The sequence below is a fragment of the Gadus morhua genome, chromosome 1 (assembly GCF_902167405.1).
Source record: "Gadus morhua chromosome 1, gadMor3.0, whole genome shotgun sequence".
NCBI lineage: Eukaryota > Metazoa > Chordata > Actinopteri > Gadiformes > Gadidae > Gadus > Gadus morhua.
Genome location: NC_044048.1, coordinates 16313235 through 16336299, shown reverse-complemented (window position 1 = coordinate 16336299; position 23065 = coordinate 16313235). Strand labels below are relative to the sequence as shown.

The 23065-nt window shown below is 43.0% G+C and overlaps 2 protein-coding genes across 11 annotated transcripts in view; one reads left to right on the top strand and one right to left on the bottom strand.

Annotated features, from left to right (window-relative positions):
• The window catches only part of LOC115560331 (membrane-associated guanylate kinase, WW and PDZ domain-containing protein 1), a 79774-nt gene extending 70303 nt beyond the window's left edge, over positions 1–9471 (bottom strand). For 5 of the 10 annotated variants that reach the window (XM_030380081.1, XM_030379980.1, XM_030380177.1 and 2 more), the window contains exon 1: positions 8681–9463. In XM_030380081.1, coding sequence (XP_030235941.1) covers positions 8681–8978 — 298 coding nt within the window. In that variant the 5' untranslated portion in view covers positions 8979–9463. Of the gene's footprint in view, positions 1–8680 lie in introns of all 10 variants that reach the window. The other 5 variants (XM_030379761.1, XM_030379906.1, XM_030379997.1 and 2 more) reach the window with 3 other exon arrangements.
• Positions 9472–17242: 7771 nt separating this feature from the next.
• On the top strand, positions 17243–20868 carry ren (renin). The gene is made up of 9 exons (XM_030364545.1): positions 17243–17558; positions 17907–18054; positions 18437–18560; positions 18754–18872; positions 19041–19237; positions 19491–19613; positions 19718–19859; positions 19982–20080; positions 20239–20868. Exons 1-9 carry the CDS (start codon positions 17482–17484, stop codon positions 20398–20400), a joined length of 1191 nt encoding a protein of 396 aa, XP_030220405.1. The 5' UTR covers positions 17243–17481; the 3' UTR covers positions 20401–20868.
• The last annotated feature ends 2197 nt before the right edge of the window (positions 20869–23065 follow it).

Genomic DNA, 23065 nt, shown 5'->3' with positions numbered 1-23065 from the left:
GTCCACAAGCATACACACACACCAGTCCTCACATTTATACACGCATACACACACACACAAACATACACTTTGGAGATGCGCAGTAGATAGAAAAAGAGAGACATGGTTAGAGAGACAGGATTTGAGAGGGGGAGAGAGGGTGGGGGTCAAAATGTGTGCATTCGATTACAGAGAGAGAGAGAGAGAGAGCAAGAGAGAGAAAGAGGGCGAGGATAGAGAGATTTACAGGGCGTAAGCGAGGGAGCTTACATGTGCTGGACAGGCGAGCTGGCCAGGCGTCTGTCTGCTCTGACCCCCTTGCCACTCTGGTTCCAGGTTGAACTCTGACCTCTCACCTCTAACCGTGTCAACGTCCCTGCCACGGCTGCACAGCCCGACGGTCATCTGCCCCCACCCCAACCATACTCCCCCTTGCTGGAACCCTACCTCCTCCACCTGAGAAGGTATTCTTCTGCATCTCCATGCCCACCGCCTCCCTTCATTCGCACCTATCTTGGCATGCCTGTCGGTATGCCCAGATAATGGGGCCTTCTGTGGAGCAGCAGCAGCAGACCGAGGGCTCTCCAAGGGCCGAGACAAATAGAGGTTAGTAGGTAGTAAAGAGTGGTGACGTATAGCTTAAACACATTTCAGGTAACCTGAATAGCTCTTCGAGTTTTCCAGCAAATGGACAAATCAAGTTTATTAGAAGACAAAAATAGAATCTGTTCCTCTTTTTCATCTTTGTACAACAGCTCTATGAGGAAGTTGAAGGATTCGTTTTAAACATCCCATAAATCATTAATCAGGAATAATAGCGGAGTGATGAGAGAGGGATCAAGACACACCATCATTTCGTCGTTACGGTTCCAAGCAAATAAGAAAGGGATTATGGTCACAACCTTGGTTTCTGCAGTACAGACGCAAGCACTGACTGTCTCACTCACTCACTCACTCACACACACACACACACACACACACACACACACACACACACACACACACACACACACACACACACACACACACACACACACACACACACACACACACACACACACACACACACACACACACACACACACACACACACACAAACACAAACACACACACACTATTACCAACAATCATTTGAAAACATTGATTTGGAACATACATCTGTCTCTGCTCCTATGTAAGGGGAATTATAACCCATCTCTCAACACAACTTTGACTAAGTGGAACCACACCATCCCATAGAGATGTCTGGTTCCCAGGGTGGTAATGACATTAGCAGAGAGAGAAAAGGACAGCTTCCAGCTTTGATTTAGGACCTCTCACCTTTTTCACCTTTTAAACTTTCAGCAGTTTAAACAACTGGACTTGTACCCATTGGATGACACAGACGCACACACCTGCACACAAACATGCATGCACACATGCACGAACGCACAGACACACTCAAACACACACACAAACACACACGCAGACACACAAATAACCTTCTCCACCTGTTTCAGGCTGCCTGTCATGCCTGTAGAGAGATTACCTTGAGTTGGTCACAGGCCTACACACGCACGCCCGCAGCACACACAAACACACACACACAGAGGATGCATGGGAACCCGTGGCACAGAGTCCAAACTCAGTGATTAAAGCCTTCTCCTTGTAGAACCACTCCCTCTCTGTTCGGTAAAGTCACAGACTCAGTTCAGCACTTCATTATCATATTAATTGACACTAATTTCAGGTGCATGTGTCTTCAAATAACATCGGCAGCATATGTCTACAAATCCATCGTCATCATGACAACATTGTTTTGCTTAGCCTTAGCCGTAAGTGCCAACACTAATTAACCCACTAAGGACTAAAATGTTAATGGCAACTCAGCCTTAATCTGTTTAGATCACATTAACCAGTATCAACCCACTGTACCGTTTTATAGGACATGCAGCAAATAAATACTCTCTCCCTCCCTATATTGTCTTTTGGAAACCTTTTACTACTGTGACTAACTAGGATGCATTATTTTATGAGGGTATTACGAATTAAGTAGATTGATAACTACTATACGATAAATACTATAGCTGGTAATACCAGCCTGTTGTTATAAGCAAGACGGAGCCTGATCCTTTGCTGTGTCACTCGGTGCACAGATTCAGCAAGATAGGCTTTCTTGTGAATAGTGAGGCTCATGACAATATTTGGTCGGGTCTTTACTTGCTGAGCTCCCTCGCTGTACATTTTGCATTAATATTCACTTATTCAACTTTAATTTAAAATTAATTAGATGGTTCAATGCCTAGCTGCAATGAGGGATATCAAAGTAATTTTATGTCAGATGCACCATATAATAAAAAATTGTGGAAAATTATGAATTCTTACTACAAGGCAAGGGTTCATCGAGTTAGTAGCCTAGTATCTTTTTGAAAGACACACTGGAGTTATTGAAAATATAAATAAAAGATGACAATTTCAGGGGGTGAGAGGTAATTTACATTTGACATTATACCTGCAGGTAAATTAACAGTCTAAGAGCATCCATGTCAGGAGGATACACAGAGTTGGTGTTTAAAGCATGTAGGAGTGGTCCATCAACCACACTCAGGGCGGGGTCCTAACAGCTCATGAGCAACCTGAGTATCTAGAGATGGACGGAGGCGTCGGAGAGGACTAGGAGGGAGATCAACATGATAGGACACCTGCTGAAGATCCTCACCAACCTTTCACCTGTAATTAGGCATTATCCTTTCCAAATGTGTTACCTAAGAGTGGCTTGGCAAACAGGTCTCCCACCACACACAGTGGCTCAGAGTATGTGGGTGCTCATTAGTATTTGCTTGTCTGTCTGTCTGTCTCTATCTGTGTGTGCTGTGTGTGTCTGTGTATGTATATGTGTGTGTGTGTGTGTGTGTGTGTGTGTGTGTGTGTGTGTGTGTGTGTGTGTGTGTGTGTGTGTGTGTGTGTGTGTGTGTGTGTGTGTGTGTGTGTGTGTGTGTGTGTGTGTGTGTGTGTGTGTGTGTGAGAGTGTGAGAGAGTAAGTCTGTGAGCTCGAGAGAGTCAGTCTGTGTGTGTGTGTGTGTGTGTGTGTGTGTGTGTGTGTGTGTGTGTGTGTGTGTGTGTGTGTGTGTGTGTGTGTGTGTGTGTGTGTGTGTGTGTGTGTGTGTGTGTGTGTGTGTGTGTGTGTGTGTGTGTGTGTGTGTGTTTGAGTGTTTATTAGGGAATAATCAATTATTACTAATCCACCACTCATGTTTTACTTAGTAACATTGCAGAACATATATGGTACAAGTTCCAGTTAACTGCATGGACAATGGAATTATCTATTAGAAAAGATATGGTAAGAACATGGTAATACCATGGAAACAAACAAGGCTTCGTAACCTAGTATTTAAGAAGATGTACCATGACACTAGAGGAAACTGTTCCTGCAGAGGTTATTACGAAGTTAGTTTTGCTCCAATTTTTCAACTTAAATAAAAACAATTCAGTAGTTTCTGAGGTAAATCTAATAAACCTTCTATAAATGGGTGTATATGAACAATAACTAAATAAGAAATAGTAATTTATTGGAAAGTACTATGTTAATTTGTAGATAGTACATACGGTAATTAAACCTGGGCTGTTACCAACATAAACCTTGGATAACCACAATTGTAACTTGAATTGATGGGTAAAAGAAGATTTGTTTCTAAGAATTGGTTGCCTACTTTCCAAGGAAGTACACAATTATATCTGAGTTATAAACATCCTAAACATCCTGGTCGATTATTTTTCATGGCGACATCAATGGATTAGAAATTTTGGGGTAAAAATACATGTTTGGAAGACAGTCAAATACGCAAGCAAAAAAAATGGTAGTTTGTTTGCTGGAACGCCTGGCTTCTATTGCTTTACTTAAACACGTCTTGCAAAGTCTGGCAACACAGCTTGCTCTCTTTCACCAGCCCTGCCTCTCTACTTCCAATTGAATAGCCCTTGAATACCTTCAATGGTGAGCATTTGTGCTTGTGTGTGTGTGTGTGTGTGTGTGTGTGTGTGTGTGTGTGTGTGTGTGTGTGTGTGTGTGTGTGTGTGTGTGTGTGTGTGTGTGTGTGTGTGTGTGTGTGTGTGTGTGTGTGTGTGTGTGTGTGTGTGTGTGTGTGTGCGTGCGTGCGTGTGCATGTGTATTTTAAAACCCATGCTTACATCAGAACTGAAAGTGAAGTAGTGTGCGAGTAATATAGATTGTATTGGTGGCCATTCTGAGTCTGTGGCCTGCAGCTTTCATCACTTACAAGATTTATTTTAATGCACTGTAGTGAGCATGAATTGCTTCTTCTCAGGCTATTTCAGTAGATAACTGCCATGAGACGTTTTACAAAGCAATGTTATAGTTGACAAAGCATGCTATAAATAGCTGTGGTTGACTTGTGGCTTATTACACACATTATTGTATAACCCCCCCAGACACACATGTCTGATGTATGACGTGTTTGCTACTGATGCAAGGATGTGAGAGGATGAGGAGGAAGCTGAGTTACCAACTTGCTCGCTGAACATCTGCTTTCAATGCTTTATGTACTTTATGAAGGGCATATTAGGTGTAGGAAAGGATTCATTGTGTTCTTATCTCTTGAAATGCAGTGTATTGCTGTGCACATTTTCATTAGCTTTTTTTCCAGCGAGATTCCCTCACAGATACTTTGTGAAAAGGTACATTGACAAATTATATTAGGTTATTTTTATTCTGGTTTGGCTTATAACTTGCTAAATTAATTTCCATAATGATGCAGAGTCTGGTTGGAACTAACTTCATGTGTGTGTGTGTGTGTGTGTGTGTGTGTGTGTGTGTGTGTGTGTGTGTGTGTGTGTGTGTGTGTGTGTGTGTGTGTGTGTGTGTGTGTGTGTGTGTGTGTGTGTGTGTGTGTGTGTGTGTGTTTGTGTGCGTGCATGCCTGCATGGGTGTGTTTTTTATAGCATAGCCATACTTCCCGTGTCCCTGTGGGGTAACACCTGTTTTCTGAGTAAACAATGCACAGCATTATCTATCATTCAGACAAACACACACTGACTCACACACACAAGCACACAGATATAACTTCATCTTTAACTAATATTTCAAATAGCACAGTCAAATATACTGTATTTTATTGACGGAAGAAACAGAAACAAGCCTTTTAACATACAAAAGGTAAACTATCTCGTTCTATTCCATACATTTAAATAACTATAACAGAATATCTAGATATATGCAGACAGATACAATATAAAATACAATATAACTTATCCTTTCCTTAACCAGGAGAGACCCAATGAGAGAAAAGACCTGGCAAAGCCAGAAAGAAATGAATTTACAGACATGAAAAACAAGGGCAATAAACTAATCACAAGCATGGTGAACTCAAATTCAAAAGAGAAATTCCTCGTAACCAGGTTTGTAACATGTAATAACATCCTAAGGATTCTGTCTCTAGTTCTTTCATTTTCAATCAACCCACACACAATAGTGAGTAGTGACTAAACTAATGCATTTGCCCTTATAGTTTTCTCCACTGTGTCACCCCAGGTTTTTTATTGGAGCGTTACACTGATTTATCAACCGCGGTAATTCTCTGGGTAAGCCACCGCAACAGAGGGGTGTCACATACCCCCTTCTCAGGAATCTCTGGCATCCATCTCCCCAACCCTCTTACCCCCCTAAAAAAAACCCAAGCAGACTGTCACCCCCCTCCCCCCGGGCTGGGGAGAGGGACACCTGGCTGAGGATCACAGAGTCACCAACACAGCATCCAGCTTACCTCAAACCTCAGGTGTCTTGCCTGGCTGCAGGAGTTCATACAAAGGTCAGCATAGACAACACACTATAGCTCCACTAGGCCCATCACAAATCATGGTTTATGCAGAGAAAATACTAAAATAGCAAAGGAACATGTAATTAACTGTGTTGAGGCTCAGCCACGTAATCTGTGGTTTCACCTTGCATCCTGGCATGCCATTGAGGGACTGACTTTTAACGACGGCTGTGTGTCATTGAAACCCTGCCAGCACCAAGCCAGATCACTGATAGTGGCCCGGGCTTGAGCTAAGTAAAGCTTGGAGACATAGATAAGGCATTGGCTTATCGGTTCAAAGTCCCATACTGCAATTCCTGTACAGTATTGCTGTTGCTAAAGAGAAAAAAATGTGTGATGTGAAGTTAGTACTAATTGTAGTTGTTAGAAGTTGTTAACAATCCTTTCTGTTTACGCTGTGTGAACGTGCCTCTAGGAAGGTGTAAGTGTAAACATGAATGGCCCAAATATTGAATCGTACAATACAGGGTTCAGCCTTTTTGTTTTGCCGCTGAATATTCACATCGGAAAGATTTACTCTCTATCACCAGGATTATTTTCTCCTTTCACACACAGTTGACACTTTCAAGAACATTGTAACATGTTCAATAGTATCCCCTCAATACCATTGCCCAAAGAACTTCAAGTGATGTTCAAACAGTGCCAAACAAACACCTGCGCAGAGGCACACACACATCCATCAATTTACAATCTTCAAAGTCAATGCTGCAGGAATTTCTTTGAAATATTCCATCTCTCCTCAAAGACTGCTTGGTACCTTTGTTATGCAGCCATTATACATAGGTTAGAGGAGACAGCCAATGCATTCCATGGAGGACACACCTGAAGGCCTTGGAATATCTGGCCGCTCCAATCTACCTACCTAGCAGACAACCATAGAGTATCCCCTTACTGACACACACTGGACGCGGTAACCGGACCTCCAAGCATTATTGGAAGAGAGGGAGAGAGAGAGAAGATAGAGAGAGAGCGAGAAAGAGGGTAGAGAGAGAGAGAGGAGAGAGAGAGAAGAGAGAGAGAGAGAGAGAGAGAGAGAGAGAGAGAGAGAGAGAGAGAGAGAGAGAGAGAGAGAGAGAGAGAGAGAGAGAGAGAGAGAGAGAGAGAGAGAGAGAGAGAGAGAGAGAGAGAGAGAGAGAGAGAGAGAGAGAGAGATCTGCCCTGAAGGTTGGCTACCCAGTCCGGGGTTAATAGCACCTGCTCAGGGGCCTCGTGCTACTGATGCATGCAGGGAGCTTGAGCAGACTGAGGAACAATGAAGAGTGTGAAGAGAGCGAGTCTGCCGCTCAGGTACACCGTGATTGAGTTGACCATTGAATAAGAGTCAGGGAGAGTCTGCTGACTCACAAGGGAGGACGATAGGCCAAGACACCGAGACGGAATAGGCCTCCACATCTTTTTCATGTTTATAATTGAATACAGGATGTGTAAAAAGTTTCCATCTTAAACCTTTAAAATTTAAAATTTAAAATTTAAAATTTGGCAGTGTAAGGAGACATTATTGCTAGATATTCTATGACCACAGGTCAGAGTTAGAAAGACCAACCACTAGGGCATCTGATGGCCGTACAGCAAAGCAGCAGGGCGAACACAGCACTCTGATTTCGACCTGCTGTTATGTAACATGGTTAATGATCTTCCAAGACTGCCATTGTTGGCCTTGTTAAGTGAATACACAATGTTTGTATGCGCAATGTGGGTCTATAATTGATTGTGTGTGTGCGTGTGCATGCGTGTGCGTGCATGCGTGTGCATGTGTGTGCGTGTGTGTGTGTGTGTGTGTGTGTGTGTGTGTGTGTGTGTGTGTGTGTGTGTGTGTGTGTGTGTGTGTGTGTGTGTGTGTGTGTGTGTGTGTGTGTGTGCCTGGAAACCAGCTGTATAAAGTAATTACAGAATACTGTTTTTGGTAGAGTGAAAAAAAAAGAAAAAAGAAAAGCATTGTCTCCAAGCTGGAGCCCTCTCATCTTGAGGCCATATAGCGAGCTACCGGTCCTGAGCTTTCAAACCGAGTTAAGAGAGATAACAACTAAACAACAGAGCCAAAGAGAAATGAGTCTGGACACTGACAAAATGCAGACGATGTAATTAGAAGCCCCATCCTGCCAGTTCCAAAAGCCTTCTTGAGCAGACGCACAGCAGACCAAGCGGGCAACGGGTCAAGCCAAGGGAACTTGCGAGGGGCACTTCCACAAATAACCCCAGCTGCCCGGGAGCGGGGTCAAGTAAACATGGGGTCTGTCAAAGTGTTGGTCCGATGCTATTGTTTGGCAGATTATAGACCGCATGCCATTCATTCACAAACCAGGGTTCACTGTCAGACATTTGGATGTACTACGAATTGCCCAGTGTCTGTGAGAGGTCATACCAAAATGTTATTTTTCCCCATTCATAAATGAGTGAAGCAATGTTTTCATTGTGCTAGCCAGTTTAGCCATTATGACTAATGGCAAATATCATATCATGATGTTCATCATGTTATTATGGCCAAGTGAAGCAATGGATGACAACCCTAACCAACACTGTGTCAAATTGTATCTACAAAATGCTTCCTTGTGGGATCTCTCCTACTCTCTGTCTCTACCTCCCCCTCTGCTCTCTCTCTCTCTCTCTCTCTCTCTCTCTCTCTCTCTCTCTCTCTCTCTCTCTCTCTCTCTCTCTCTCTCTCTCTCTCTCTCTCTCTCTCTCTCTCTCTCTCTCTCTCTCTCTCTCTCTCTCTCTCTCTCTCTCTCTCTCTCTCTCTCTCTCTCTCTCTGTCTCTGGCTCTCCCTTCCTTCCTCTCTCCCTCCCTTCCGTCCTTGTTGTGGATTTAATGACATTATTGAACTTTGCTCTTAGTTCATTTCAGGAACTTTGTTTTAGTAACATGACATGGCGCTGAGATCATGACTTACCTTGGCGGACAGTTTTCAAACTGACAGCTCCCTTGCAGCTCTCAATCATAGTCAATATGTCATAGGTGGGTAAACCCGGTACAGGTTGACCCCCAACTTCCAAAAGTAATTCTCCTTCGTGGAGTTTCCCTCTCTGAAAAACGACAGCATCCTCTCGTACGTGTCCAATGTATGAAAACTCTCCATTCTCTGCTCCCCCGTCCAGCTCCACATGCAGCCGCCCTACTCCGTCTCGTCTAACTGCGCACTCGTTTACTTTTGTAATCCAGTGGTTCTTTTTCTGAATTACTTTTGACATGTTGGTGATCTGGACCCAAACGAAATCTGATCGTTTCCTGGAATGGCATTTAAAAACAACAACAAAACAACATCAACAAACACACGCTTCAAATTATGAATCTCCAAAGGTCTCAGGTCGCTCAGTCATAAATCCAAACGGGAACAGTTTCACTCTTCTTCTTAACCACGGCATACTTCCAAAGAGTTTGAGATGCAGGTATCCCATTGACTCAAAGTCACGGTCGAGGCGACTTCAGTTGTTTTTCCTGAATTTACATCTTAATTCAATCTACTCCACAAACTAGTCCAACGATTTATGTTTCTATTTATAGTCTCGCACTATGTTTCCTTAACTTTGTAATCGTAAAACCGTTCACATCGTGGCTGTCCGGTTGGCATTCCCGTTCCCACACACAAACACCGCCACACGCACACACACGCACACACAGACTCGACCGCGGCGCCTTTAAGCAGGTAACTTGACAGTTCATCCTACTTGTTCTGGAGCCCGGAATCGAGAGACGTTGTCAAAAGGGCGCATGCGTGCAGCGGTTATTCTCTTAGAGCGGTACAAGTAGAAATCCTCTCCTGCACCTACTGGGTCCTAAAGCTCCTCGGCTGATGGTTTTGCTTTTCCTCAACGCGGATTAGGCTCCGCTACAGCGATCTCCGGATTTTATCCCCTTGGGAGATTTGACTCATTACCATAAATATTGACGTGTAGGAAACAGCACATAAACAACAGGAATAGGCCTACATGGCTAATTAACACTTTTGTGTTTTTACATCAGCACTGATTTACTTTCAACTTTAGTAGAAGTATAGTTTATGGAAACGTATTACTATATTAGTATATACTTTGATTGAATACGTTTATATTGAATAAATGACTAATTGAGTTTTAGCACCTTTTTATTTTTTATTAAGTCTAGTATCACCTTTGCGAAGCACTTCGGCTACCTGGTCATGTGACTTCATGGACTAAAGGTGCCAAATTCTACGTTGTTGCACCTAATTAATCTCCTCGCGATGACCCAGAGCTTTAGCTACAAACACAGCCCGTTGGCAGACCCTTCAGCTCATCTCTATAAGTCCTGCCACAGCATATGTTAACATTTTTAAATGGAAACCTTTTGAACCACAGAAGTATTAACCTACAGCGTTTAGAAACTGGGAATGTCGATTTTAGTGGCTATTATTTAAAAAATTTAAAAATTCTCAGGAAGAAAAAAATAGTGTCCATGGAAACGTGCTAAACCTAATTTAATATTATATCAATATTTAATACATATTGAATTATCGTATGTGTGCTTTTGCAAACATGAATCATGAGACAAACTAATGCTGTTGAGGACAGAAGTGCAAAGTGTCCCCAGACGATTCAGGACAGTAATTTGTACTCCAGTGCTTGAATGCCAGAGCGCTGGCCTGAATGTTATTGTATGAAAGGCCGCTTTCCATCCCATTTCATTTCAATGTTGGAGGGCTGAGAGCTCACATGGCCAGTGAGCAGCAAATGGGAGGAGGAGCCTGCTGTACTCTCATGCTACCTCTGCTTCTGCTTCAAATGTATTACTCTCAGTGGGACGTGGTGTGTGTGTGTGTGTGTGTGTGTGTGTGTGTGTGTGTGTGTGTGTGTGTGTGTGTGTGTGTGTGTGTGTGTGTGTGTGTGTGTGTGTGTGTGTGTGTGTGTGTGTGTGTGTGTGTTTGTGTGTGTGTGTGTGTGTGTGTGTGTGTGTACACGTGTGTATGTGTTTGTGTGTGTGTGTGTGTGTGTGTGTGTGTGTGTGTGTGTGTGTGTGTGTGTGTGTGTGTGTGTGTGTGTGTGTGTGTGTGTGTGTGTGTGTGTGTGTGTGTGTGTGTGTGTGTGTGTGTGTATCTGTGCGTGCAAATCCACGCCTATGAATACTGCAGCTTACATGAAGTTCAGAATACACTAGAGGGCACATAACTCAACACATATTCATCTCATCTTTCTGTGAGAGTGGTGGGAAAAAAATGAAAATGTACCCACTGCCAGTCACATGGTCTATGACATTCTGTGCAGGACAGAGTTGTCTGGAAACTGCTGCTGGCCAATACATGTCACATACATCTAGGCCAATGATGACTGGTAGGCTGAGCACTGCTTATCCTACAGCATGCAGTGGGACTGTATGTACGGCCTGAGTCGGGGTATGCACACACTGCCACGTTTGCTGGCAGTTTGCGGGGTCTAGGTGCGCCATAACCTATGTTTGCTTTCTCGTTACCTACTTTTTTCTTCTTTTAATCCGATTTTTATAAGAAGTCATTGTGAAAGTGCTATTAAAAGAGATATAAGGATAATCATATTTAATCACAAAATATGTATTGCATAAGAAAACGCTCAGTTTTGTTCATCATTGTAGATAATAATACAGTCAACTTGTATAATTTAATCTTTTTTTAAAGCATATCCCTATATCTTTAATCATATCTGTTTAGGAATTCCAACTGAGATTTGTGACTATTAACTATTTTAATATGACCAACATAAAAGCAGTTGGTACCAGAATATTTATACACGTCAAGGGTCAAGCTATAGTCAAGCTTTTGGTGTTGTGTAAGGGGCTCTCTCTGACTCTCTCTCTCTCTCTCTCTCTCTCTCTCTCTCTCTCTCTCTCTCTCTCTCTCTCTCTCTCTCTCTCTCTCTCTCTCTCTCTCTCTCTCTCGCGCTCTCGCGCGCTTTCCCTGACAGAACTATATGTTTGCCAAATGCACTGGAATGTTGTAACACAGTCAATACAGAGTAAATAAAATATTAACCCCCAAGCAAACAATGTATTAATCTGAGTGGCCACTAGGGAGTACAAGAAAGTTACTTTGAGGGGTAAAGAAAGAAATATACATATTGCATTTGTGTGGTTGCAAGTGAGAAATATAATAGGCACACCTCCTTCACATAGATCACACTTCCTTCACATATTTCTGAATTCATACACGTTCATAAAGGCTTATCTTTTGATTTGATTTGATGTTTCCATAGTGTTAGATCTCTGTTGACTTGGTGAAGCTGATTCTGTTGTGGGTTGGGTTTGGTGGCCGTCATCTTGTGCTCGTGAGAGTGTTTAGGGTAATTCATCCCAACAGCCTGTCACTATTGTTTTGCCTAAGACCTGTCTCTGTTCCTTGAGCAACACACAGCAAGTAACACAAGGAAGGTGCCCAGACTAATACACACTAGGTTGATATGTTGGCTCACAGTTTCAACAGGTCCTCCATCGTTCAGGCTGTGGTTTATTAAATCGTAGATAAGCCGCGGGTTACGGAAAATATATTTTCTAATGATTCCAAATCCTTTTCTGTGATAACCAAAAGAACACAACATACAAGTCTTTCTCGTAGTAAAATAACGAGATACAGAAGTTTGAAAAGTTTGAAAGCCTATGGGAAATGGAGATGGCTTTGGGCTTCGTTTATCTGTTTAATAATGCAGGCGTAACCAGCTTATTGCTGCATTCCAGATATCTCCCACCACATGGTGCCGAGCATCTTCTACTGGAACCTGGAAAAGCCTTGTCGTCGATGTTTGCATTTTTAAAAGCATAAATGATGGATTCCGTGAAGTAGTCGCAGTTAAATGAAATATTGCGACACTTTACTGACTTGTTAATGGGATAATAAATGGGAGCGTAAAATGGCAAACATGAGTGCCCTGGGAGGGGGGAGGGACACCGGAAAGAATAGGATATATAAAGATAGCTTTGAGACAATTAGGGTAAGGGCAACTGTCAAAGACTCATTTCGGAAGGAAATGGGTCTCTGTCATGTATTGGATCCCCCCCAGCACACACATACACACACACACACATACACACACACACACACACACACACACACACACACACACACACACACACACACACACACACACACACACACACACACACACACACACACACACACACACAAACACACCCACACACATCCTTGCCATTGTTGCATAAGATGCATGTAAGGCTATGGCCCTGCAACCTGAGTCCCGGTTCCTTGTTTCTTGTTCCTTCTCCTTCGCTGGGTCCGAGCCACACATTCACACTGTAGCCATTGTATTATTTAAACATTAGACATTCTATTGCATTATTCATTGTGATTGTTCTACAAACAGAGAACATGAAGGCAATTAAAGAAAGAACGGTTGAATTTGAGGGCCAAACTAAGGCAAGCCGAATACACAGCCGCTTGAGCTCTAGTTGCAGAAACACAAAAAAAAATATGCATACCGAGTAACATCAAGTACACTCGGTTGTCAATTTTTGGCATATGTAAATAAAAATAATAAAATTGTCCATCTGTATCGATTCTTGCATCAACAGTTCCGTTAAATAAAATTAAAAAAAATGCATAACGGAAAACTGCTAAACAAACATTGGGCCTATTCAAATGTTCCTCACTCAGAGGATGTTTGGTGAAGAAGAGGATGCAGACATTTCTTGTGCAGGAAGTGACAGAGCCAGGGGAGAATACCAGAGATACTTTTTGCATAGGGATATCCTCTGCACACAATGATGTCATGTGTCCAAGGTAAACACTCAATCACAACATCTGAGAGTTCGATTCCTACGGGGTTAACGGGATATGCATGCTACTGCTCTGTTGTGTGTTGACGGCAGCTTTATTCTTCAATGTTTGGGCACTCATATCAATGATACAATCAACACATTATTTTGGAAATCTCCATTATGTATCTCTATATATTTGTTTAGTTATCAAAAAATAAATAGATCGTAATCGTCATAGAATGTTAAACAATTATAGACGCAACTTGGGACATACCTACAACAGCCTGCAGGGGTCTCTCAACGTGTGTCATGATTTATAGGCTGGTAGGCCTGCTAATGATGAAATGTAAGAAAACTCCATAGAAGATGTCAGAACCAGTTGCTTGAACTTTGAGGTAATTGAATTATGTACATTTAACAAAATATCTATAGACCAACATACCATAACCTTGGTTAGAAGCAGACTTAAGATGTTCAACAAGCTCACATTTCTTCAACATTACGTGTTCCTGGAGGAACGGCTCATGTTCTACTACTACTGTTGTGTTGGGTCTTTTAAACAGTCCCACTGTTGGCAGGGCATCTAACCTAATTTTCCTATTAGCAACAGTAGGGGAGATTTTAAGCAGCGCTTTGCTCAGGAACGGTTCTCAATTTAATTATTGTGTTTGGTTCCAGGGTGACAGCTTGGAATCATGTCATGGATTCTGACAGTGATGATGAGGTCCTTTTTTCATAAACAAAAGCCCTTTGGAGACTGCGCACACTCAGTAAACAAATTATGGCCTGTGTTTTTGGATATCACTGACAACTCATTCCATAGCTTCATTAATATAATTTAATGTATGGCCACAGTTGTTTCCTTGCATTGCACGGTATGATTAAAAGGAAAACAGAACAAGACGCCTACAGTCTAAATCATGTATAAGGCTTAGAATAACACTTCCCCCTAGCATCCTCTTCAATCATACTTCTACTATTAAACCTGACCTAGCCACCACTTTAGCTAGCCTTGAACATAGCCTTTCTGTGGAACTAGATGCTAAAGGCATGTTTGTTATGAAATATTTATGGCTTGGAAGATGAACAAGGGACACTTTATCTTTTCCACAGCACTCCGTTATGAAACAGGGAGTTGGAGTTGCCATGGTTTCCTTCATGTATACCAGATGTCCTCTCCTTCTGGGGCACCTGAGCACTCTCCCCTGAGATCACGCTCTGGGAATATTTCACCACAATGCCTTTTCAGTACAGGGCATAAGCAAAGCCGTCACGCTCGGTGCCTTGACACTATGAAACACATGTGATAATTTTCTTCTATGGTAGCAGTATTTGTGGTTTATATAGACATGTGACTTTGTGACTGCAGACATTTTTAATTGATTGGTTGAGGCCGAAAATATGAATTATTTAGCGGCTATAGTGGAGGAAAGCATGGGTGTCTCTGAGGTAAAGATCTGTTTGTAGTTGTCATCGCAGCTGTCGTTTGGATAAGTTGCCTTGGTGCGTTTTGACCGTTGGGAACTATTTCATGTTACCTGCCTCCCCTGGGCCAAGTGGTAAAGCAATCTGTGTGCAAAATAAATCAAGATTCTTCAGAAGACGTGAAGATCTCATGTATATTTAACCTCAACATTTCTCTCTGTTAAGGCTATGCATTGCTTGCAATCAAGCTATTTACCCATGACCTTCATAATTACATAAAACCAATAGAGTGCACTGCAAATTAATTAAAATATAGTTATCTGATACTGTTATTAACACTATCATAGTAATGTCCAACTAATACTAAGGAGGTAATATAATAATGTTCCATGAATAAAACAAGGCATTATGTGTAGGCACATATTTTCTCCTAATTCTAAATAAGAAATGTTGATGACATTTTGATGATGCTGAATCGTGAAATGTAACACTGGAATGTTGCCTCTAGATGGTATTACAGCGTTATTTCTCCCTCACTTGTGGTCCAGTCTCAGAGCAACCAAATTGGCAACCCATACCTCCCTCATTCTCTTGTGGAAACTTCACCCCGCTGGAAATGGAAGCAATTCCCTGTCACCGTTTACAATCCAGTTTCCAGAGCAGCAAGAAGCCGGCAGTATGTGAGCGGTTCCAGGCCAGGGAGGGCTTAGTATCTCCTCGTAATTTGATTTGGCCCAAACCACCACTGGTCTGTTTCCAATGTTCTTTATGCAGATCGATGACAGATGATAGCCTACATGAAGCTCTCGAGGTCTACATCATAGAACTCACTTGTGACTGCGTCTGGGTCTGTTTGCACCCTTCTTCCACATGAGGGCCTGCAATATCTGCGTTTGTTTAACCAAGCTCTGCAGAATCAAGGGCTAGTGGGGCTGTGTGTCATGAACCTGCTTGGTCCAAGGCTTTCCAGTCGATTTAAAGTCAACACACCTCATGCGTCTGACAGCCCTGGGATTCCCATGGTCACCCAGTGGAGCCCACATTCCCCAGAGGTTGGAGGGCAGGCTGCAGCAACATCTCTGCGGGCCCTGTGGGAAGGAGACTCCATGGCTCACATATTACCATGCAGGTCAACGGTCAGATGTATTTCTCAAAGTTATCCTTATCCAAAGTTTATCGTAGCTTATTATAATAAAATAGATACAATCACAGTTCTCAAAGGGCGTCCTAATCCTTCCTTGTTGTTATTTCTGGTGTAGCCTAGTCTAATGATTGATGAATAAACAAAACCAAGCGGCTACCTGCCGTGTTGCAGGAAGTCATCAGATGGAAACTCAAACAAGCCGCGGCAGACCCTGCTATCAGCCGTCTGTCAGATTGGCCAGTGGGAATATCTGGCTGGGCTGACCCCGGGCCCCCCCACTGCGGCCCGCTGTGTGGGGGGCTGACGTGGACCCTAAATCTCGGTGGTTCATGCAGGCCCCCCCCCCTCTCCCCCACACTTTGACAGGGGCTAAACAGTGTGGGAATCCCGCACTGGGTGTATGGATTTCTCAGGGAAATTCCCTCCATAGGTACAGATCGCCCCCCCACCCCACCCCATGATTGGCGGCAGAGGTGTTTACAGGAGAGTGGATGTTGAATGAGCCGAGATGGGGTTGTTGTGGCGTTAAGAGGAGGGGGTGTAAACCGATAGGCATGAGGACTGTCTTCTCCACAGATAAGGAATGGATGACTGTGGGAAAAGAAGGCGTTAAAAAACAGGGGCCGGGGCTGATACTGCTGCAAATGGAAAACCATTAGTATATAATGGGCAAATTTCAAGGCATTTACAACTTCATTTGATCTATAAACACTTATAAAGCACGAGAAAATGCTTTGATTTGTGAAATGTCGAGGACGTTGAAGATGAATCTACGAATCCCGGTTGGATAGTATCTAAAATAACATCGAGAAGATGAGACACACTGTCTTAGACACAAGTCCAGGTTATAGTTCACTGTAGTTTAGAGTATAAATATGTTAGTTTATGGGAACCGCTGACAGTCAACTCAATCAAACCAACTTTCTCAAAGTTGCCCTGAGAAGCTCCCCCCCAGAGCAAGGGGAAACGACCCACGTCACCGGCTCAACCTTCGCAAGAAGTCTGCATCATCGACGCTGCTTTCTATCTGCCCATTCTGTCTAGAGGTCAGAGTTCAAACCTTTTACTGGGACCTATTTATCAGAGCAGAGGTTGTGGGACCAAAGGGGAGGGGGGAGGGGGGATACATGGTAAGGGTCGGTTAGTGAGTGTGATGGGGGTGGGGGTCCTTAGGGGTCCCTTCTAGGGAAAGGTCTCTGGTAGAGTGGCCAGTAGATCAGGGCACAGCAGAGGACAGATCTCCTATATAAGAGTGGAAGTTGGATGCTAGCAAGGAAGAGCAGAAAGAGAACGCAGTGCTTTGGACACACTGACATCAAGACACACCTTCGCTGTCATCAAGGGACAAGGAAAGACAGTCAAAAGTCTTCTTTCATCGTTTGCATCCGTCGCTGGCCTTTAATTTGTTCCTGTATTGACGTGGAGTCTCCATGGAGCCGATGAGGAGTTACTGGCTGTGTGCAGCTGTGCTGTCGTTGACAAGTTGCCCTGGCCATGCTTTGCGACGGTAATTTGTTGTTTTTATTCTTCAGATTATAGTGTTTTCTGCATGGGATTTATAGGAGACTTTATCGATACATTTGAGTAAAAACGTTATATTCGAAATTAAGGCAGACTGTATACATTTAGAAAATATGTTTGCAATATATATTGTTTGCAATATATTAAACTTCAAAAAGCAAGTGAAATGAGGTAAGCTCAACTATTTCTGCAATCAATTACATCTCTTATGTATGTCAAACTGTTACACAGGCGATCTACATTCAAAACAGTAACAATGAATAAAAATGTCAAGTTCAAAGTGTTCTTATAGAATCCGACTTTGTAACGGGCTTGTATCTGCGGTGTTCTCCAGAGTGACCCTGAAGAAGATGCCGTCCATCAGGGAGAACATGAGGGAGCTGGGCTTCGCTCTGGACCAGGTGTTCCCTCTACTGACCCAGAAGGCCTCCGATGATCCAACCAATGGGACTGCTCCAACGCCCTTGACCAACTATCTGGATGTACGACCGCACAGTTGACAACTGGCAATGAAAAAATATGAAAATGAATATATCTATATATAAATATTTATATACAGTGAGAAATTCGATGGTCTTCTAATGTATTTTTCTATATATATATATATGTATCTATATGTATGCATATATGTATATATATATATATATATATATACATACACATACATACATACATTAGAAGACCATCGAATTTCTCAAGTAGATTGAATCACTTTCTATCTGAATTGGAAAACCCATGTCCAAAGAGATTATGTCTTTATTATTATTATGATAGAGGTGAAATTGAAACCAGTGGTATTGGTATTTCAACTTGTGGTTTTATATGTCTGGCTTTCTGTTTCTATTTTGAATGTATGCTATCCAGACGCAGTACTTTGGGGAAATCAGCATCGGCTCTCCTGCCCAGATGTTTAACGTTGTGTTTGATACGGGTTCAGCCAACCTCTGGGTGCCCTCCCAGAGCTGTTCTCCTTTCTCCACCGCCTGCTGTGAGTTTACTGGAGACCATTATCATGCTATCATACAGCAATCCACACACACACACACACACACACACACACACACACACTCAAACACCCACATCTACTAAATGTGTCTGACGTGTGTTGTTGACAGGAAAGAAACATCATTCCTTCCGTAATCCCTCTGAAGATACTCACTCCGTTTTTTAATCACTCTCAGTTACGCACAACAGGTACGACGGATCCAGATCCCGGACTCACATCGACAACGGGACGGGCTTCTCCATTCAGTATGCCTCTGGCACCGTCCGAGGATTCCTGAGTGAGGATGTAGTTGTGGTGAGTTTGAAAACACACTCACCCAGGCATGTGTGTGTGAACAGCTTAACCCGCAACAGCCACACTTTTCCCATAACATTGTGACGACACCCGCTGGGCCGTGCTGCCTCAGGCATGTGATCCGGCCCGGGCGACGGTAAGTGATGCCTTGTGGCTCTCCCCTCACAGATCGGCGGCATCCCCGTGGTCCAGGTGTTCGCCGAGGCCACCGCTCTGTCAGCCATGCCCTTCATCTTCGCCAAGTTTGACGGCGTGCTGGGGATGGGCTACCCCAACGTGGCAATCGACGGCATCACCCCCGTGTTCGACGGCATAATGTCCCAGCACATCCTCAAGGAGGAGGTGTTCTCTGTCTACTACAGCAGGTGGGTTGGGGGGGGGGGGGGGGGGGGGGGCGGGGGGGGGTGGGGGGGGGTTGGGTGGCTGGGTGGGGGAGTGGGCAGGTGGGTGGGGGAGTGAGTGGCTGGGTGGGTATGGGAGGAGCGTGGGCGGAGAGATGGACAGACGGACAAATAAGCAATCAGGCAGAAAGATGGCCGGGCAGATGAATGGACAGACAAACTAACAGATGGCCAGACTGACTGATTGGTTGATTGATTGAGGGCGGTTCTGTTCCAGGGACCCACAGCACTCCCCTGGCGGTGAGCTGGTGCTGGGAGGCACAGACCCCGACTATTACACTGGGACCTTCAACTATGTGGCCACAGAGGAGATGGGAAAGTGGGAAGTGACCATGAAAGGGTGAGCTTATTTCCATGCAGTGCATACTGGTGGTGAATATACATGAATGACTACATCTGTGATCTCATAGTGGGAACTTAACTCTTGTTTTTTCCTCCTTCCAGTGTTTCTGTGGGCGACAGGATCATGTTCTGCGTGGAGGGCTGCACCGCCGTGATAGACACAGGCTCCTCCTACATAACAGGCCCCGCCTCCTCTGTGTCTGAGCTGATGACAACGATCGGAGCTCAGTTGGATGAAAGTGGCGTGAGTTCTAACACAACTGACGCATCCGCCTTCCATCACACACACACACGCACACACACACACTGGCAAAAACAATAACAGATGGCCGTTCATAGTTGAATCCACTTCTGTCTGTTTTCCAGTACAAAGTCAACTGTGAACTGGTGAAGACTTTACCTTCTGTGACTTTTCATCTGGGTGGCAAAGAGTACGAACTCAGTCACGAGGACTACATCTTATGGGTAAGCGCTAGCCACAAGGTGGGCACAGTGGAGCTAAGCACAAAGAGGTTTCTATGTTGAATCAGCCACATGACCGGTGATAAAATAAACACACTCTATTTTCTGTTCTGCATTTCTGTAAAAACATTGTATTTCTAAATGAAACATTGTGTTTTCAGCAAACCGAGTTGGAGGGGGATGTTTGCACCGTCACCTTCAGAGGGCTGGATGTGCCGCCCCCTACAGGCCCCATTTGGATTCTGGGAGCCAATTTCATTGCGCGCTACTACACAGAGTTTGATCGGGAAAACAACCGAATAGGCTTTGCTACAGCAGTCTGATAACAAACTCAAAACTACCCCCCCCCCCGCGTCCTTTTTCCACCTCTCTCTGCAATCTATCCCGGCCACCTCTGTCTCTCCCCCTCCTTGCCTTGTCCTTTCTGGTTATCTAACTCTCCAGTATGCTATCTGATCTCAGGCCCTATACTCTACGCATCTGTCCTCAGACTCACCCGCTTTTATGAACACCTAGGATCATCTCTACTTCATTCCCCACGTTAGGATGGGGAAGATGGAGATACCTTCCTTCTATTTATGCCCCTTAAAAGAAGCAACGGTAAAGAAGAGAGAGATATTTGAAGGCCGGCTGTGTTCTTTTTTTCAAGCGTATTGCTCAAGCCTAAAAGAACAAATATGCATTTCTGTCACGCTTCTGCTGATTTTCACTATTTTGCATCTATATCATTTAACAATATCCACCTCTGAACTGTGCTGACGTGAAAGCAATAAACTTCAGTTGGCCTTTTTCTTGTTTGTTATCAGTATGTTGACTCACTACGACCTCCATGAACAAAAGAGGAGCAGAATAAAACCATCTTGCCATCTCATTTCCTTTACAAAACATACTAGATGAAAATATCTTTGATAATATTTATGCAATATGTATAATAACACATAATAACGACAAAATTAGCAAGCATTTTTTTTATGCACAGACTACATTATTAGTTTTTTATCTGAGATCTGCATGTTTTGATATTCAATCTTTATGATTCAATTTTTTGCTTTGCCAATGGTCAATTTTGACTGTTACCATTATTGATGCCTTCACACACACAAACACACACACATTATACACATACACACAGAACGTGCCAGTTTGCAATTTATTTTAAGCTTCAATTACTTTTGAGCTACCATAAGGTACTGATGGTAGCGCCAAAGACAAAGCAATCTGGGGTAGGTTCTCCAAGACAAGACTACACTTTACATACATTTTATTCAGGGCTGTAAAAAAAAAAACAACACTACAATTCCTAGAATCCTAAGATATTGTTATTTCCACCTATTATCTAAAAAGTCATCCAAAACCTGATCTCATTTAGATGCAACATTCCTGTGTTCAAAGATAGATCACTGTACTTCCTTTCTGCTTGATCTGCAGTGAGGGGGCCCAGATTGAGATAACAAAACAAAAACTATTAAGCACCCAAATCTGCTTGTCTCTAGGTCTTGTCTGGTCTGCCTCAAAAAGTCCCCTCATTGTCTGCTCAAGGCTTTATTGTGTTGGTGTTCTTAATGTCATATGATAGTGTCCTTGAGGTCTTTCGGACCGCCCGCCACATCCATGAATTGTATGATTGCCTCTCTAATTGATGGCAAGCGTGCCATGAAGTGAAGGCCAGGATAGATTTACTGAAACTTTGTCCTCGTCACGTTTGTTTCACTTTTGTTGTCAGGAGACAAGTTGCAGGAGTCAACAAACCAAAAGTCATCTTTTACCGATTAAAAATGTTCTTGGATAGTTGTTGTTGTTGTTGTGAAAAAGGGTTTTGAGAAGTATACATCAAACCCAAACAATCTGCAAGGTATGTAAATGTTTAGAAATATCCACATTGTTGGCATGACAGTTGACAGTTCTTAGCATTGTGCAACATGAGAAGATTCCTAACATGTCATTGCCATGTTTAATTGAATTAAAAAATAAAACTTTCTCTGTGCCATTGCTGTTTACATAAGGCTCACTCAATGTGTGTGTTTGCATGTGTGTGGGTGTGTGTCCCCATTGTGTGCGTTTGAGCCATGTAATATTATTTTCATTCTTTGCACATGGCACTTCATTATGTCTTTTCTGGTAGAGCTTGAGGAGGCCACACAAAAAGTAGCCAAGGGGATCCTGACCACCATAATCCGCAGATGTTTTGCGTTCGAAAAGGTAAATCATAGGATCAAGAAAGGGTTAATCTTTCAAACAAATGAAAAAATACGACGTGTTTGGGACGACAGGGAAATGTTTAGCAGTCCCAATCCTAAATTAGGATTTAATGAACGATTTGGTCATAGATACATTGTTCTGCATTTCAAGATGAGCTGCTTTGCAAGGAGAACACACAGTAGTTAGCTAAAAGGGAGTTTAAATGGAGTTGAAAATCATTTTTTAAGCGAGGTTACATTCTTCTTGTATAAATACATAACATACCACAAAAGATTTGTGGTTGCATGCACAGTTTAACTTACACCGCCTGTGCACCAATAGACCACCCTGTGTCCATCTGTGGATGCAACAAATTTCATGGATTTCCACACTGGAGTATCCCTAAGCCTGCATTGATTAAAAGGTTCTCAACAGATGTTATTTAACAGCAGGGCGTCTTTTTTCCCAAAAGACAAACTTTGATTTGAACTTTGAAGAAAACAAAAAAGGGTTATGCATGGAGACAAAACTGATCATCACAACTTTTATTTATTTTCCAATCATTCTCCAAGTCCAAGTCTACGGTTTAGTGATTTTTAGAAACTGTTTAATGAGCACTATTTAACTAGCCACTGCTATCTGAAACCATCCATGTGGTTTATTCAAAGCCAAATCGTATATCATTGTCTGCCGGGAGATAGGCCTACATAACTGTTTGAATGTGGAAAATATGAAATTCTATCCCCGGGCGGTGTAATAGTATTTTCCGTCTTGCATTGTGACCTGAAACAACAGATCACTATAAACATT